This window comes from Staurois parvus, unplaced genomic scaffold, assembly GCF_062004578.1.
Source record: "Staurois parvus isolate SC_StPar_1 unplaced genomic scaffold, SC_StPar_1.0 ptg000534l, whole genome shotgun sequence".
Lineage (NCBI taxonomy): Eukaryota > Metazoa > Chordata > Amphibia > Anura > Ranidae > Staurois > Staurois parvus.
This window is the reverse complement of record NW_028318330.1, coordinates 511,451-528,808: the sequence shown is the minus strand read 5'-3', so window position 1 is coordinate 528,808 and position 17,358 is coordinate 511,451. Positions and strand designations below refer to the sequence as shown.

General features: G+C 47.5%; 1 protein-coding gene across 1 annotated transcript; it reads right to left on the bottom strand.

The window, feature by feature from the left end:
* Positions 1 to 1,115: 1,115 nt before the first annotated feature.
* LOC149451519 (uncharacterized) lies at positions 1,116 to 14,961 on the bottom strand. The gene is made up of 5 exons (XM_089690573.1): positions 14,836 to 14,961; positions 3,789 to 3,992; positions 3,475 to 3,699; positions 3,225 to 3,366; positions 1,116 to 2,380 (listed from the first exon to the last, which is right to left on the bottom strand). The coding sequence occupies exons 1-5, from the start codon at positions 14,959 to 14,961 to the stop codon at positions 1,116 to 1,118; spliced, it is 1,962 nt and encodes a 653-aa protein (XP_089546699.1).
* Positions 14,962 to 17,358: the final 2,397 nt, after the last annotated feature.

The following is a 17,358-nucleotide window of genomic DNA, read 5'->3' as shown; positions in this document are numbered from 1 at the left end:
TCTTACACGACATTTCCAGACAGTTGGATGTAATTCATTAATATTTGGAAGTAATTGCTGGCTTGTATTTCTCCCCATTATTGTGGATTAGATCATTGTACTGTTATCTTGTATTGTTTATTATTTATCATCACCTATTAGATTTCATCCCCATTTTGTACTGATTTATATTATTAATAAATATATATTTTTGCACATTATTGCTTTTTATTTTGTCTTCCAATTATCACAAATACAGAACTGGGATGTCGGTTACTTTGTGAGAATTAGTAGGGAATCTCCTTCATTCCAGATCCCGCCTGTTTCCATGAATTGTATACGGATTATTTCCTCACAGATAAAGTTCTGACAATTTGTACCGTTCTGGTGTTTTTGGTCCTCAGAAATGAGATCTGCCGTCATCAGACATGATGGATTTTCAGACATCTATCCCATAGTTTGTAGACTCTATAACTCTCCTACACACTGAATCATAGACACTGATTGGGGTTATTGTACCCAAGAAATGGCGCAGAATACACCTTTGTCTACATTTATAAGGAAAGACCATTTATTTGTAAAAACAAGAAACAAGAAAAATGGTAAAAAGTGGTGTTTAATACCACCAAAATAAATATCTATTTGTGTGAAAAAAAATGATAAAAATATAATTTGGGTACAATGTTGCATGACTGTGTAATTGTCATTCAAAGTGTGAGAGCGCTGATAGTTACCAGTCAGCCTGGGCAGGAAGGGGGTGGAAGTGTCCGGTATACAGGAGGTAGAAATATTTATTTTTAAACACACCTCAAGTGTTTGTGAAATCTCCCACCACAAAATGTACTCAGCCAATCACAGGTCAGGACTCCATTTTTACTCTTCTCCTGATATTAATGGCCGACCCGGTCCCACACTTCATCCATGTCTTTGGGGACCTCTGATCTCCTTATGGACTGTTTCTTCCATGATGAAGATCAGCCATGGAGTATATCTGAGGTGTATATCAGGGTGTGCTTCTTCCCCACATGAGAGCTGGGATGTCCAGCAACATTCATCTAGAAGACATTTCCCACACTCAAGGCACTAATACACCTCCAGGGTTGTGTGGGACCCCTGATGTACAGGAAGACAGGACTTCAGTGAGGAACATTTCCCTCACTCAGGACAGGGAAGTGGCTTCTCCTCATGTGAGATCTCTGATGTCTTGAAAGATCGGACTTCACTGAAAAACATTTACCACACTCAGGACAGGAATATGGCTTCTCCCCCGTGTGAGATCTCTGATGTCTGGAAAGATGGGACTTCCTTGAAAAACATTTCCCACACTCAGGACAGGAATACGGCTTCTCCCCCGTGTGAGATCTTTGATGTGTGTAAAGACTGGACTTATCTGAAAAACATTTCCCGCACTCAGGACAAGAATACGGCTTCTCACCTGTGTGAGATCTCTGATGTCTGGAAAGATGGGACTTCATTGAAAAACATTTCCCACACTCAGGACAGGAAAGTGGCTTCTCCCCCGTGTGAGATCTCTGATGTCTGGAAAGATGGGACTTCCTTGAAAAACATTTCCCACACTCAGGACAGGAATACGGCTTCTCCCCCGTGTGAGATCTTTGATGTGTGTAAAGATTGGACTTCACTGAAAAACATTTCCCACACTCAGAACAAGAATACGGCTTCTCACCTGTGTGAGACCTTTCATGTATGGCAAGATCTGATTTTTGTGCAAAACATTTCCTGCACTCAGGACAGGAATATGGCTTCTCCCCTGTGTGGGATCTGTGATGTGTGTAAAGATGGGACTTGTGTGGAAAACATTTCCCACACTCAGGGCAGGAAAACGGCTTCTCTCCCGTGTGAGATCTCTGATGTGTGTAAAGACTGGACTTCTGTGAAAAACATTTCCCGCACTCAGGGCAAGAATATTTCCTCTCCCCCGTGTGAGATCTCTGATGTGTGTAAAGACTGGAATTGTCTGAAAAACATTCTCCACACTCAAGACAGGAATATGGCTTTTGCCCCGTATGCGATCTCTGATGTCTGTAAAGATTGGACCTTTGTGAAAAACATTTTCCGCATTCAGGGCAAGAATACGGCTTCTCCCCTGTGTGAGATCTTTTATGCACGTTAAGTTTGGATTTGAAATGGAAACCCTTCCCGCACTCAGTACAGGAGAAGCTCTTCCCTGTTGGAAGGCCGGCCTGGTCCCGCACAGTCTGAGGTTCCTCAGGATACGAGGAATCCGATGGTCCATCTACACTGGGTGGTGCCGGATGGACATTGGAGGGAGCCGGGTTTTCTCCTGGACTATACTGTGTGATGTCCTCATCCTCTACTTTCCAGTCTGGAGACAAAGTGAGACAATCCTCGGAGGTTTTCCTCATCTCCCGGCCATGGACTAAAATACAAAGACAGAGGATTACTAGAAAGGAGCTGATTGGTTCCCCCAAACCAAGACTCCGCCCACATCAGGCAGCTTGGTCTCTGAGGAGCTTACAATTCCACCCTCAAGGGAACTAGGAAATGGCTCCTCTGATCTCCTACCAGGTCATTTCTTTATTCATGGACCTTAGTCAGAGAGTGAGGAAACAACCAGAACTGTCTTTTATAGGAGGGACAGTGATGAGGGGATTATAGGACGAGGGTCCCCACCCCCTCTATCACTCATCGCCATCTTCCCAACACAAGAAGTACTGCACTTCCTTATTTACTCCATGATTTAGTCATGAAGAACAGCGGGGCTGAGCCCCACCAGAGGTCAGAGAGTGAGGATGGGGGGAGAACAACCAAGATGAAGACTGGACTGATCCTGAAGACCACCATCATTGGGGTATTGACTCCACCCTCATTATCACTTTCTGTTTAAGGGTCCAAAGTTGGAGGATGTTATCACATTATTATCACCATGTAAAAGTCTGTGCTCCAATCACATCATCCGATATAAAATGTCCAGCTGGGAGGAAATGGGAGGAACAAAAAAGAGGTTGAGAAGAGCTTATGAATCAACATTTTACTGCCAGCTGAACCCCAGAACCTCCATAAATCCAGTCTAGAGACATAAATTGTGTCTGCAGCACAGAGAAGGAAGATTATCCGAGAGAAATCCAGGAATACAGGACGGGGAACACAGCTCAGGAAAGTGACCAGGGGATTACAGGCTGATATCACCCAGTCCCCGCCCTACTCTGGACCAATCAGTGAGCAGTATGGGTGGAGGAATGGATTTAGTGTTCATGACCCACCTGTGCTGATCTCTGTAGGAGTGTCCTCCTCTATAAATGTCCCCGTTATTCCATCCTCCTCCATAGACTGCTGATCATCCCTCACATACGCCTCTTCTTCTTCTGCTTTCACCTCAACTTTTATATCGATTGGATCTCCACTCTAAATCAAGGAAATGAGAGAAAATATCATCTGTAAAATGTAAGGTCACATAAAATATCCACACATTGTCACCATGAATCCATGTTCTAAATGCTCCATCCCACCAACCTTGTAATAGTGAGGGATGGTGTGACCTTCCTGTGTGGAATCCCGGGAATACAGAGGACGGGGACATCTCTCTGGTGGGTTCCTGTAGCTGGATGACTCCACCATGGTGTCCTGGTACAGATCTTTGTGTTCTTTTAGAAGCTCTGACTCCTCCATCCCCCCATCCTCATCCTCCTCTTTAATCTCTTCTTTAACCTCAACTTTAGGATCTCTCAGGTTTCCACTCTGAATATATAATAAAAATGACATCAATGGTAACAATGCAGATAATGTACAGATCCTAATGATACTATCAGTGATTGTTCCTCATCTACCTGATGGTGAGGGATGGTGTGACCTTCCTGTGTGGAATCCCGGGAATACAGAGGACGGGGACATCTCTTTGGTGGGTTCCTGGTATTAGGTGGCTCCATCATATCCTTGTGTCCTTCTGAAAACTCCTCCATCACTCCATACTCCTCATCCTCCTCTTTATACTCTTCTTTAACATCAATATTATCATCCCCGAGGATTCCACTCTGAAAGATATAATAAAACATTCATTGTAACAAACATGCTGTGTATAAATCACAACTACCAATAATTGTCATCATCTACCTGATGATGGTGAGGGATGGTGTGACCTTCCTGTGTGGAATCCCGGGAATACAGAGGACGGGGACATCTCTCTGGTGGGTTCCCATGACTGGATCCATCTGTAGGAAACACACACACTGACTGAATCCATTGTTTCTATGTGTTTATCAGATGATGGGGGATCTAGGTGGATCCTCCGTACTGCTCTCTCCTTTACAATAAAGTCTCCTCTTACCCGGTGATGTGAGGGGCGGCTGATTGTCCATCATGACGTCCTTGTAGAGATCCTTGTGTCCTTCTAAATACTCCCACTCCTCCATGGAGAAATAGACAGTGACACCCTGACACCTTATAGGAACCTGACACACACAATGATACAGTCACCATCCAGACACATCCCTTGTCTGTTACTGGAGAATGTCCCAGAATTCCCGGCACCGCTCACCTCTCCTGTCAGCAGCTCAGTGATCTCTCTGGTGACTTCTAGAATCTTCTTCTTCTTTCTCTCTTCTATCAGGGAGGGAGGTGGAGGCAATGTGATGTCATATGATCTCCAGACTTCACAGGAGGAAAACTCTACATCTGAACACAAATAGTCACATCAAATGATATTCCCAGAATCCTCCTCACCTCTCCATTCAGGTCTCCATTTTATTAAAGCCCCACTTCAGGCTGAGGTATAATTCCCCCCCACAGGACCCCCACACTACGCAGGGTATAGGCTTGTTGCAGCATTCTGATGTCATTACATACAACGCAGGACCAACAGTCCCACTTTACATGTGAGGATACCAAGGGACCCCACATCCTAAGAGCATCAGAAAAAAAGTCAGATGGAGCGACATTGGGAGGAGGAGCTGTGAGGTCAGTGTGATGTCATAGGATTCTCTGACTCTGGATGGAGGGACATTGGGAGGAGGAGCTGTGAGGTCATTGTGATGTCATAGGATTCTCTGACTCTGGATGGAGGGACATTGGGAGGAGGAACTGGGAGGTCAGTGTGATGTCATAGGATTCTCTGACTCTGGTTGGAGGGGCATTGGGAGGAGGAACTGTGAGGTCAGTGTGATGTCATAGGATTCTCTGACTCTGGATGGAGGGGCATTGGGAGGAGGAGCTGTGAGGTCAGTGTGATGTCATAGGATTCTCTGACTCTGGATGGAGGGATATTGGGAGGAGGAGCTGTGAGGTCAGTGTGATGTCATAGGATTCTCTGACTCTGGATGGAGGAACATTGGGAGAGGAACTGTGAGGTCACTGTGATGTCATAGATAAAATGCACTCCCACGGTAACTAGCTAACTGAAGTGTGGTCCGCCCATGACTGGGGTAAAGAGGGAATGAGGGGACTTTGAGCATATAAGACTGACCGTGATATACCTTCACAGCCTGCACTATCTTTGGTCACCACTAGAGGGAGACTCCACTCCAATCCAGCTGGCTGACCACACACAGGCAAACAGAAATCTTACATACAATCTTGTGCAAAGGTTGGGGAGCAGTCTAGCAATTGGCACACCTTTCTAGGATTCCTCCAGCTATCCTACAAGCTAGAACCCCGGTGTTAATCAGTCTTCCACTGTCCACCCCCCCCACACCGGACACACAACAAACAGTAGCTTGCCACCACCCAACAGTTTGTCCGCAGACTGGTCTGCTGGGCCACCAAACACACATCGATCTCCATCTGGCAGATCTGCTACTTTACAATCTGCATGCTATCTGCCAACACGCAGTGCAATTGCATACAGATTGGCAATGAACTTAGAGCAAGCACATAGACACTACAATACAACAATCTCTCTGGAGATATGAGCCTGAGCTTAGTACACAGAAGTCACTTAATAATTTTCTGATTGAATACAAAAAGACACACAATTGGCTATTGACTATAACATAAAAGGGAATAAAAACAGAAATAAAACCTTACCAAGATTTATCCTGCGACTGGAGGAAGTCAAAGAAAGTCTGCAATTCACCAGTCATATTGAACCGACTCCGTACGAATCACCCCGTCCATATCTCAGGGTCCTCAATTTATTATTAGGACTTTAACCCTTGGCCAATCAACCCTCAGGGGTGTTCCTGTACCAACCCACAGGATGTTCTGTGTTCTGAGGTGCCCAATCTTGAATGGACAAGAAACGATTTGGATCACTGAGTCAGGAAAATGATTTCTGACACAAGCGCATCAGTCCGATCGCGACAGTACCAATCACTGTTCAGCTGTCGCAATCAGGTGCCATATAACCATTTTGTGCATTTCTCTGGGATTCTACAGAGGCTACAAATACAGTTTTACATGCAGATGTAGCCTACAGTGTGTCCAATCAGAAGGAAGTATTTTCATCTCTCTGCAACTAATATTTTAGCTTTTATGAGAGATTAAATAGATTCCTCTGATCTATTTCCTGCTGACTCTTGTAGCCAAAATGACTAGGATTATTCTATTAGGTTCAAGAAGGTGGCAAAGTCTGGCTACATAGGTGATGTTTTATTGGCATTCAGGTGTCACCTCCAGGTAAGAAGCTGCTCTGTCCTTTCAGATGCTAATTGGTGAACATATTTCTCTGACTGAATACTGAACACTTATCTGTAATAACATAGAATGAAAGTTGTGATGGACAGCAGAAATATTCTTTTTTTGTGTGTTGTCTGAAGTTCCTGGGCCTCACAGGGGGAGGGGAAATGGGATGTATCTCTATATAGAACAAAGGCAGCATGGCTCTGTGTGGCTGGGGAAAACCAGTCCAGGCCACTTCTTAGCAGGAAGCTGGGGACAATTGCAGGACCATATGGACTCGTTTTTGGGAGAGCTGGAACCATGATGGACAGGGCTACTCCTGCCTGAGCCTTAACTAAGAGATGCTTGGAACTGTACTTTGCTTTGTACACTGCTGGCTGGTGAGTCCCTGGATCGCTACCCTGTGAATTGCCCTCTGCTGTGCCCGGACCTCCTGCCTGCCAGAGCTACCTTCTGCTGTGGGCCCTGATTACCTTGCCTGCCTGAATTGCCCTCTGCTGTGCCCAGGCTGTGCCCAGGCTCTCTTTGCCTCAACTGCCCCTCGGCTGTGTGCTAGAACTACCCGCTGTTGCTGTGTGCCGTCCGCTGTGAACCAGGACATCCCTGTTGGACCCATGAGTTTATGCTCTCCTGTTTTCCCTGAACTGTTCTTGTACTCCCACTCCACCTCCCTGTTGGATTACAACTACTACAGAGACTCACACCACCCCCCTGTTTGGATTATAAACTGCTGTAGAGACTTTAACTTTGCCTTGGGGCTGGACTACAGGTATTGTGGACTCTCTCTCCCTGCACTACTCCCCATTGAGTGACTGTTGTCTGTTTTAATAAATCTTTAAGTGTTTGCCGTCTGCCTTGTGTGTTCTGACCCGCTTACCCTCCGTCACAAAACTAAATCTACAATTTCAAATTTCTACTGATCACCTCACATCTCAGCTACTGATAACATGATTCTACTCTTACATTTATGTTACAGTGACATCATAGGATTCTCTGACTCTGGATGGAGGGACATTGGGAGGAGGAGCTGTGAGGTCAGTGTGATGTCATAGGATTCTCTGACTCTGGATGGAGGGACATTGGGAGGAGGAGCTGTGAGGTCAGTGTGATGTCATAGGATTCTCTGACTCTGGATGGAGGGACATTGGGAGGAGGAGCTGTGAGGTCAGTGTGATGTCATAGGATTCTCTGACTCCGGATGGAGGGACATTGGGAGGAGGAGCTGTGAGGTCAGTGTGATGTCATAGGATTCTCTGACTCTGGATGGAGGGACATTGGGAGGAGGAGCTGTGAGGTCAGTGTGATGTCATAGGACATATAGACTCTGGATGGAGGGATATTGGGAGGAGGGGCTGTGAGGTCAATGTGATGTCATAGGATTCTCTGACTCTGGATGGAGGGACATTGGGAGGAGGACTGGTGAGGTCAGTGTGATGTCATAGGACATATAGACTCTGGATGGAGGAACATTTGGATGGGGAGGTTTGAGGGGTCCTCTATATGAAGCTCCCATGCAAACCAAATCCTTGTTCCTGGGTGTGTCCTACCTCTCCTAAACTGAAGAGTGACCTTTGACCTTTACATCCAGAAATCTGTCCGGAATCTGTGGAAGTAAGCTGTCATGTGATCAGGTGACGTGCGGAGGAACGGAGTGTAAATAGCAGACAATTGTCTCCAGAGCCCCTAATGGTGGGGATGGATTTGGCGGCGTGCTGGTGCCAAGTTTCCTCCCCCCAGGGTCACTGCAGGTGTGGAGAAAAGCTGTGTAAGAGGATATGGAGGAGAGATGAGGAGGAGATCCAGGAATCAGGAGAAAGGTCAGGGCAGGCAACAGACGAGCGCATCCAAGAGACCAAGCCGGGGTCACTACACAGAAAATCAATCCAAGGAAACAACAGGCAGGACGAGGAATAGCAAGAAGGAGCTGAGAGACAAATGAGAATATTGCTCAGCCAATGGGAGATGATCTCAGCATGACTTCCATCATGAAGGAGATGAGGGGGAGGGGAGGAAGTCACTGAAGGTGACCATAGATCCATGGAAATTCAGCTGGTTCAGCAGGGATCGCTCACATTTCCATCCATGTGTGGCCACTGCCGGATAAAAGCCACTCCCCCAGCGGCTGCAGCCAATAGCTTCAGTGCTGATCTGTGTATTCTGAGAGCGGAGGAGTCCTCCCATTGTCAGAATACAAGAGTGCAGCGGGGAGGATTCCCCCATCCACCTCCAATGTGTGGATGGGGGAATCACTTCAGTTTTTATGCTCATCCCGCTGGCTGAACGATAAAACTGAACCATGTAGGCCAGCTTTGGGAGCAAATATATTATCATCAACTCCTCCCCCTGAAGGGGTTCATCTGGGTTCCCACACTATATATGTGTGTATCATCATCTGCTGGAGATAAAAGACGTCACAGTGACTATGGAGGAAGAGGACGGACATGACCATGGAGGAAGAGGACGGACGTGACTATGGAGGAAGAGGACGGACGTGACTATGGAGGAAGAGGACGGACATGACTATGGAGAGAGAGGACAGACATGACGGGGGGTTACTGGGTGTAAATTGGAAATAACATCTTATTACCTCCTCTGCTGCCACTTTCAACAATTTCTCCTCTCTGATTCCTCCCACATGGAACTTCCTGTCTGTACCTGAGATCTCTTCCTGTCTGTACCTGACATCACTTCCTGTCTGTACCTGACATCACTTCCTGTCTGTACCTGACATCACTTCTTGTCTTCCAGAGAGACTTCCTGTCTGTGATCACCACCTTATGGAGGTCAGAGGATCTGCAGCCCTGAGAAATGTCTGGTAGTGTGGCCCCGGCTCTTTCATAGGTGCCGAGTGTCCCGGATGATGAGGGACAGTCCCGGGATTTAGTCTCCTGTCCCATCATGTCTCACAGATTCCAGGACTCCATGCAGAGTGGCATTGAGGTGATGACACCTTGAACACTCTCTGGGTTCCATCACGTATCTCCCATATTTCTGTGATAGGAACGAGGGACACCTATTAGTGAAGGTATGAAGACATAGGACACACCCCCTGCCACACCCCCTAAAGGAGAATGATACAAAGAAATGATGAGATAACCCCACAAGTGCTGTTTATACTTCTATTCCTTTATACCGGCTTTAGAAATGTAATAATCCAGAAATGTAGACGTTGGAGGGAAGGTTTAGCCCCGGGAAACACTTCCTGATAGATAAATAGAGCATTTTATATCCAACTATAGAGATCCGAGCAGAATGAGGGACCAAGGAGGAGGAAGGAGGGACAGCCGGGAGCTCTGCCATCACCAGTCACTGCAATGACACCCGACTGCTGGGAGCCGGCATCTCCTTTCTGACAGGGAAAGTGGAACTCCAACATCAGCAGAGAGGCAGCGGGAGGGTGGGATCAGGTAAGTACCACCACTGACCACCAATTCTGGGCTGGGGGTACACTTAGTTCTCACTGACACCAACAATGGGGCTTATTTTATCTCACTGACACCAACAATGGGGCTTATTTTATCTCACTGACACCAACAATGGGGCTTATTTTATCTCAGTGACACCAACAATGGGGTTTATTTTATCTCACTAACACCTACAATGGGGCTTATTTTATCTCACTGACACCAAGGATGGGGCTTATTTTATCTCACTGACACCAACAATGGAGCTTATTTTATCCCAAGGTTTTATCTTGATGTTGTACCAATGATGGGTGTTAAGGAAATCATGCCCACGGTGACTGGCTAAGATAATACCAGCAATGATACGGATCTCACAGCCTGCAATACTGCTAACCACCACTTGAGGGAGACACTTCCACATGGGACTGGCTGGACACACACAGGCAGATACAAATCTTTCATACAATCTGAGGTCTGTAGAGCAGACAAGTGATCCCCACACACCTCAGAGGATCCCCTGAGCTAACCTTCCATCCAGAATCCCGGTGTGATCACTTCTTTCATTGACCACCTACCCCCCCCGCACACCCCACACACATGATTGAGGGCTGATTGGCACAACCTGGAGTGTGTGATGTGACTGGTGTTCCGGGCAGTGACACACACACACCTACAGATCCCGGTCTGGCAGATACAATCCTCCCACACCCTGACAATAATCTGGGATGAGGGATGAGCTCCGAGTCTGGACAGAAGTTTGGATGAACACTGGCGGCTCCCACATTCTTCTGAACATCCAAAGTTTATCGCATTTGCTGCAGACCGACATGATGGCTTCTGGCTCTCCCTGGTTGCTAGGGAAGCAACAGCTGCCTGCAACAGCTGCATCCTTAGCAACCACTGACTTCACCCCACCCACTCACTTACATGGTCACATAGGCAAATGGGCAGGGAATAGAGGATGACATCATTGTCTGAATATGGCCATATATGGGCAATGATGTCACCACTATCCCCGCCCCTTCCTTTATATATCTGATGACAGCTCAGGACTCTATCAGTCAGTGAGGACATTGAGGGTCTTTATCACTTTATTTCCTTTTTTTATGAATGAGTAGGGGTGCTGTGTACTATGTACCCCAAACTCACTGATATGGGGGGTCGGTGTCTGGGCATTCCAGATTCTGATGAACCTCCCTGACCACAGATCCCCCACAACCATCAGGCCAGGGGTGTGGGATGAGGCCCTTGTCCTCATCTGTATAGGGACAAGGTGCATTGCCACAGGGGGTCCCCCCTGACAAGGTACCCCATATTGAGAGCACATGGGCTGGTATGGTTCAGGAGGGGGGTGGGGCCACATACTCTTCCCTCTCCCCTTCCTGGTCAGCCAGGCTGCATGCTTGGATTAAGGGTCTGCTATGGATTTTCTGGGGGGGCACACACTTTTTGTATGAGGTACCCCCATAGACTCTTAGACTCAGAGGGTCCGGTATGTATTTGGGGATCTATACGTTTTTTAATTCTTGCTGTAGGAGGGGCTACAGAAAAAGTGAAATTTACAAAGAAAAAAATGCCTTAAATTGCCGTCTTCCTTTTTTCTTTTGAAACATCACACAGACCCTCACAAGGTGATGGCGGCAGTAGCAGTGCTTGTTTCCTTCAGCCGCCTCCCAGCTGCACAGTAAAAGTGATCCGGGTGGCTGTATAACTACCTGATCACATTTACACTGCAGGTGGTGATGCCCCCATCACAGCTCCCTCTTCCCCCCGCATGGTTCTTGCACTCATTCTGGGATCCCGAGACCACATCCAGTGCCTTCAGGAGGCCAAGATGGAGGAGACTGGTGAACGTCCATTCCCCAATCTCCTCTGCACTGAATGAAGTCCTCAGCTCTGAGTGTTTCCTGTTTCTGAGCCGTCATTCCCCGGATGATCCAGCCAAGGAAGCATCTAACTGAGCGCCATCTGTGCATTGGAGGGTAGAGGAGGCATTGGAGGTCTAATAGAGCCCCGATGTCTCATAAAGAGGACCTGTCACCTGACCAATCATGTCACAGTGGGTTGTTAACTCATTGTGATAGCAATACAGCTAAATAGGAAATAAATACACAAGTACAAAAATACAAATGACAATAACATTTATTAAAAAATTAAACGTAACCCCCGTTGCCCTGCAAACACAAAAGTACACAAAGGGTGTGTATGTGTATGTAAAGCGTGATTGCACCACACATGTGAGGTATCGCCACGAATGTCGCAGTGAGAGGAATCATTCCACCACCACAGATCACAGTTGTCTCTATACTGATGAGCAGTAAAGGCTTTAAAGTGTCTCCTATGGAGATTTTCAGGGGCCGTCATTGCCATGTCTCAGGCGCACACAATTGTAAGACTTGACTTGTTTGGTATCTATTTACTCAACACAAATGCAGATTTATACATGTATACAAACAGGGAAAACATTGCTCCAGAGATGAAGAGGTTAAAAGATTTGGACATTTTTATTGTTTCACGTTAAGCATTTAAAAAAAAATTCCCGCTCCTGGCTGAATGGAATTTTTTTAAAACTTTTTTTTTCCCATTGCAGTGTCCCTTCCCCTCCCCCATGCTATTTTCTCACACCTATTGGCCTATTAGCTTAGAAAATGGGCCTGTTGATTTTGCTCCGATTGATTTGGATGGGATTTGGAATAAGCATGGAAACTTCTCGGAACTCTGCTGGGACTGAACCCCGGGCAGTTGGGCTCATCTCTAGTAGAGAACCAGTGGCCCCAGGCATCCTGACAACCAGCAATGCATTCCTGATCATTCCATTCAGGTGTCAGCTGCGGTTTTCCAGGGTGGCATAGGGTGTCACTAATAAAATTCATACCAGGCCTTTCAGGTTTAGAATGGATTTCAAAGGAGACACCATGTAAAAAATAGAACATGGTCCCTACCAACATCTTACCAAATCCTTAAAAAACCCCAATAAAGTATGGGGTCCCCCACAAAATCCATCCTAGACCCATATCCCAGTCTGCAGCTTGTCAGGCCAGGAAAGTGGAGGACATGTATGCACTTCCCCCACCTCCAGAACCAAACCAGGCCACGTGTCCTCTACATAGGGAGAGTATCTTGCCAAGTCCATTCACTCCTGGTTAGAAAGTTGAACAAGTCCAATGTATGAGCTCGTATCGGGGAACACGAGGAATCTGTACAACACAAGTCATCAGGAAAAGTATATCTGTCTGCAGAACACCGGGGAGATATTGGAGAACTAATTCATGGTCACCTGGAGACAGGGGTGTATTTACCACAAGGCTAACAAGGCACTTGCCTAGGGCGGCATTTTTCAGGGGGGGTAGCACATCTCCCCAGCAGAAGGGATGAAAGAAGGGACAAGCCACCATGGGAACCAGGTGGGATCTGAGAGAAGCTGCGGGCTGCTTGATGGTGTATGTAGAGCCTGGCTCTCATTCCCGGGGATGTGTGGAGCTGTGAAGATGAGTGTCTCCCTATCGCATGGGAATGGGGGGGTCCTGGAAGGCTTTCCCGGGTGGGGGGCAGGGGTGTTGTTGGTCAATGTCAGGCTCTCTCCATGGGAGGAAGAAGGGGGGGTTGTTTTGGTCGGTGTCCATGGGGGGCAAATGATTTTGGTGTTGCCTAGGGCAGCACAAAACCTAAATACGCCACTGCCTGGAGATAATCAAAGGAGAAAGTCCATCCAAACCGTCAGATTGGTCAGAGACTCATTGGTGTCATTCTGGGCATTGCAGACTAGGTCTTGGTTACAGAGTGAAGGGAGATGCTGCTCATACTATATGGAACCCTCATCTCCATCATGGACATTTTCTGCAGCTTCTTTCTCTTCTTAGTAAATAGGAATCTTCACAATCATATAGAAGAGGTTGGGGTCCAGAGTAGTCATAGAAAGGCCCAGCACTCCAATAGTAGAGGAAGAGGTGGTCTGGTGACATTGAGAAGAAGACTCTGGTCAGTCTCTGGATCTCCATCATTGGAAACATGGTGACAACAAATACTCCAGGATGGTGGAGGAACTGTTGGTGTCAGTGTGGAAATGGACAGAACATGGGATGATGTCACTAAAAGAACAATACGGCTTCATTCTATGATATGTCCTGGAGAGAACGGGACTGGAAGGTGACCAGATTTTCAACATAAAATCCAGGGACACTCTACTGACCATGTCCACTTTTATTGGAGTTGGAGCAGCTGTGGAGGGGGCGGGGATTATAGCAGCACTCAAAGCACTCTACACCAAATACTGGGTGTGGCTAAAATGTGCTCACAGTGGGAGGGGCTTAAAGAGGTATAGTTTAATAACACTTGAGCCTACTTTTATCTGGGCCAAGAGTGCATGGTTCACAGAGTGTAGAGGCCAAAAGTAAGTAAAGTACATTGTGTCCCCAAACATAAATCCCTCTCCCCCAACCTCCATGACAAAACAACCCCCAGCACCAATCCCCTCCCCCAACCTCCATGACAAAACAACCCCCAGCACCAATCCCCTCCCCCAACCTCCATGACAAACCAATCCCCTCCCCTAATCTCCATGACAAAACAACCCCCAGCACCAATCCCCTCCCCCAACCTCCATGACAAAACAACCCCCAGCACCAATCCCCTCCCCCAACCTCCATGACAAACCAATCCCCTCCCCCAATCTCCATGACAAATCAACCCCCAGCACCAATCCCCTCCCCCAAACTCCATGACAAAACAACCCCCAGCACCAATCCCCTCCCCCAACCTCCATGACAAAACAACCCCCAGCACCAATCCCCTCCCCCAACTTCCATGACAAAACCATCCCTAGCACAAATCACCCCTCCCTGAATTGTACTCATCAGACCTTGGCATGGCATTGCTGGTGAGTTCCCCACAGTCCACCATCTGCTGGTAAGTCCCCAAAGTCCACCATCTGCTGGTGAGTTCCCCACAGTCCACCATCTGCTGGTAAGTCCCCAAAGTCCACCATCTGCTGGTGAGTCCCCACAGTCCACCATCTGCTGGTGAGTTCCCCACAGTCTACCATCTGCTGGTGAGTCCCCACAGTCTACCATCTGCTGGTGAGTCCCCACAGTCCACCATCTGCTGGGGAGTCCCCACAGTCCACCATCTGCTGGTGAGTTCCCCACAGTCCACCATCTGCTGGTGAGTTCCCCACAGTCCACCATCTGCTGGTGAGTTCCCCACAGTCCACCATCTGCTGGGGAGTCCCCACAGTCCACCATCTGCTGGGGAGTCCCCACAGTCCACCATCTGCTGGTGAGTTCCCTCCTCCCATCTCCAGTGGTAGCTCCTATACAGCTGCAGAGGGTGCCATAGACTGGCAGGACGGGGAGGAGTCTGTGACATCAGATGAAGATATCACCTCCCCAGCACCCCCATCCTTCTCTCTGCACAGGCAATCACCAACATGGTCATGTGACACGTCACCCTTCGACCGCAATAAAACACTGTGCACAGGGCAGCTGCCCCTCCTGGACGCCCCCCCCACCCCACCCCCTGTCCTGGCCCTGTACCCTGGTGTAGTGTTGACTTACCGGCTCCAGGCCCAGATGTGACCTGCAGGTCCCCACCACAAAGAAGAGCAAGACGACCAATAATCCATCTCCATACCTCCAGCAGCTGAAAGGGGAGTGTGACAGACTGCCTGACACCCCGACTGGGTATCTCTGCCAAACTCCAGCTTCCTCCACTCTGAACCAGAATACAGCAAATTGACTCCAAACATCAGATAGAACCAATGTTGGAGGAAAACAGGACTGACTTTATTAACAAACAGCATTTCTACAGGAATGGCCACATTACACATCACAGGAGAAAATGACATTCTATACACAAATAAACAACCAAGAAATCAATGGATTCCTTCCCGGCACCGAGCCATCTGGACTCTGGAGGGGATTAAACAAAGTGATATCTTCTCACCTAAATCTAATGACAACAAACAATAGTAGATGCCAGGAAACCTAGAACAGAAAATAACGTTTCTTAACCCCATATATGCTGGAACTAACTCCTGGCACCTAATCCATCACTCCAGGATAACAGTTCCACTTTCGCAGTATGCTGAGGAGTCCCAGAAACAGTCCCTCCAGCCCTGATTACATGGAAAGGGTAGCTGGTATCATTCATGGCCAGTCAGGTACCCAGGGAAGTGATGGAACCCCCGGGCCCATAGTCAGTGGGAAGGAGGATGGCCCCCAGGCCCCTCCAGAAGCTCAACTCACAGTGGTTTCTGTGAAAGGGACAGACAGGTTAGAACATTTCCCGCACTCAAGGCTCTAATATACCTCAAGGGTTGTGTGGGATCCCTGAAGTACAAAAAGACAGGACGTCAGTGAGGAACATTTCCCTCACTCTGGACAGGAAAGTGGCTTCTCACTGTGTGAGACTTCTGATGCCTGGAAACACTGGACTTGTCTGAAAAACATTTACCACACTCAGGGCAGGAATATGACCTCTCCCCCATGTGATATCTCTGATGTGTGTAAAGATGGGATTTCCGTGAAAAACATATCCCGCACTCAGGACAGGAATATGGCTTCTCCCCCATGTGAGATCTTTGATGTGTATAAAGACTGGACGTCTGTGAAAAAATTTCCCGCACTCAGGACAGGGATATGGCCTCTCCCCTGTGTGTGAAATTTGATGTGTATAAAGATGGGACTTCCGAGAAAAACATTTCCCACACTTAAGACAGGAATATGGCTTCTCGCCTGTGTGCAATCTATGATGTCGGTTAAGATGGGACTTCTGTGAAAAACATTTCCCACACTCAGGACAAGAATGTGTCTTCTGCCCCGTGTGTGATCTCTGATGTGAGTAAAGGCTGGACATATATGAAAAACATTTCCCGCACTCAGAACAGGAATATGGCTTCTCCCCTGTGTGCAATCTCTGACCACTGTAAAAACTGGACTTGTCTGAAAAACATTTCTCGCACTTAGGACAGGAATATGGATTTTGCCCCGTATGCAGTCTCTGATGTCTGTAAAGACTGGACTTTAATGAAAAATATTTCCCACATTCAGGCAGGAATATGGTTTTTCCCCCGTGTGAGATCTTTTATGCACAATAGGATCTGATTTAAAATGGAAACCCTTCCCGCACTCAGTACAGGAGAAGCTCTTCCCTGTTGGAAGGCCGGCCCGGTCCCGCACAGTCTGAGGTTCCTCAGGATACGAGGAATCCGATGGTCCATCTACACTGGGTGGTGCCGGATGGACATTGGAGGGAGCCGGGTTTTCTCCTGGACTATACTGTGTGATGTCCTCATCTTCTACTTTCCAGTCTGGAGACAAAGTGAGACAATCCTAGGAGGTTTTCCTCAGCTCCCGGCCATGGACTAAAATACAAAGACAAAGAG

What these genes read in the sequence shown, in the direction of transcription:
- LOC149451519 (XM_089690573.1), bottom strand. Translation starts at nt 14,961, where the DNA reads ATGGTGGACTTTGGGGACTTACCAGCAGATGGTGGACTGTGGGGAACT. An exon ending in ACACCATCCCTCACCATCAG is followed by an intron (nt 3,700 to 3,788) that starts GTAGATGAGGAA and finishes TTATATATTCAG; the next exon opens with AGTGGAAACCTGAGAGATCC. An exon ending in TCCTACAGAGATCAGCACAG is followed by an intron (nt 2,381 to 3,224) that starts GTGGGTCATGAA and finishes TTTGTATTTTAG; the next exon opens with TCCATGGCCGGGAGATGAGG.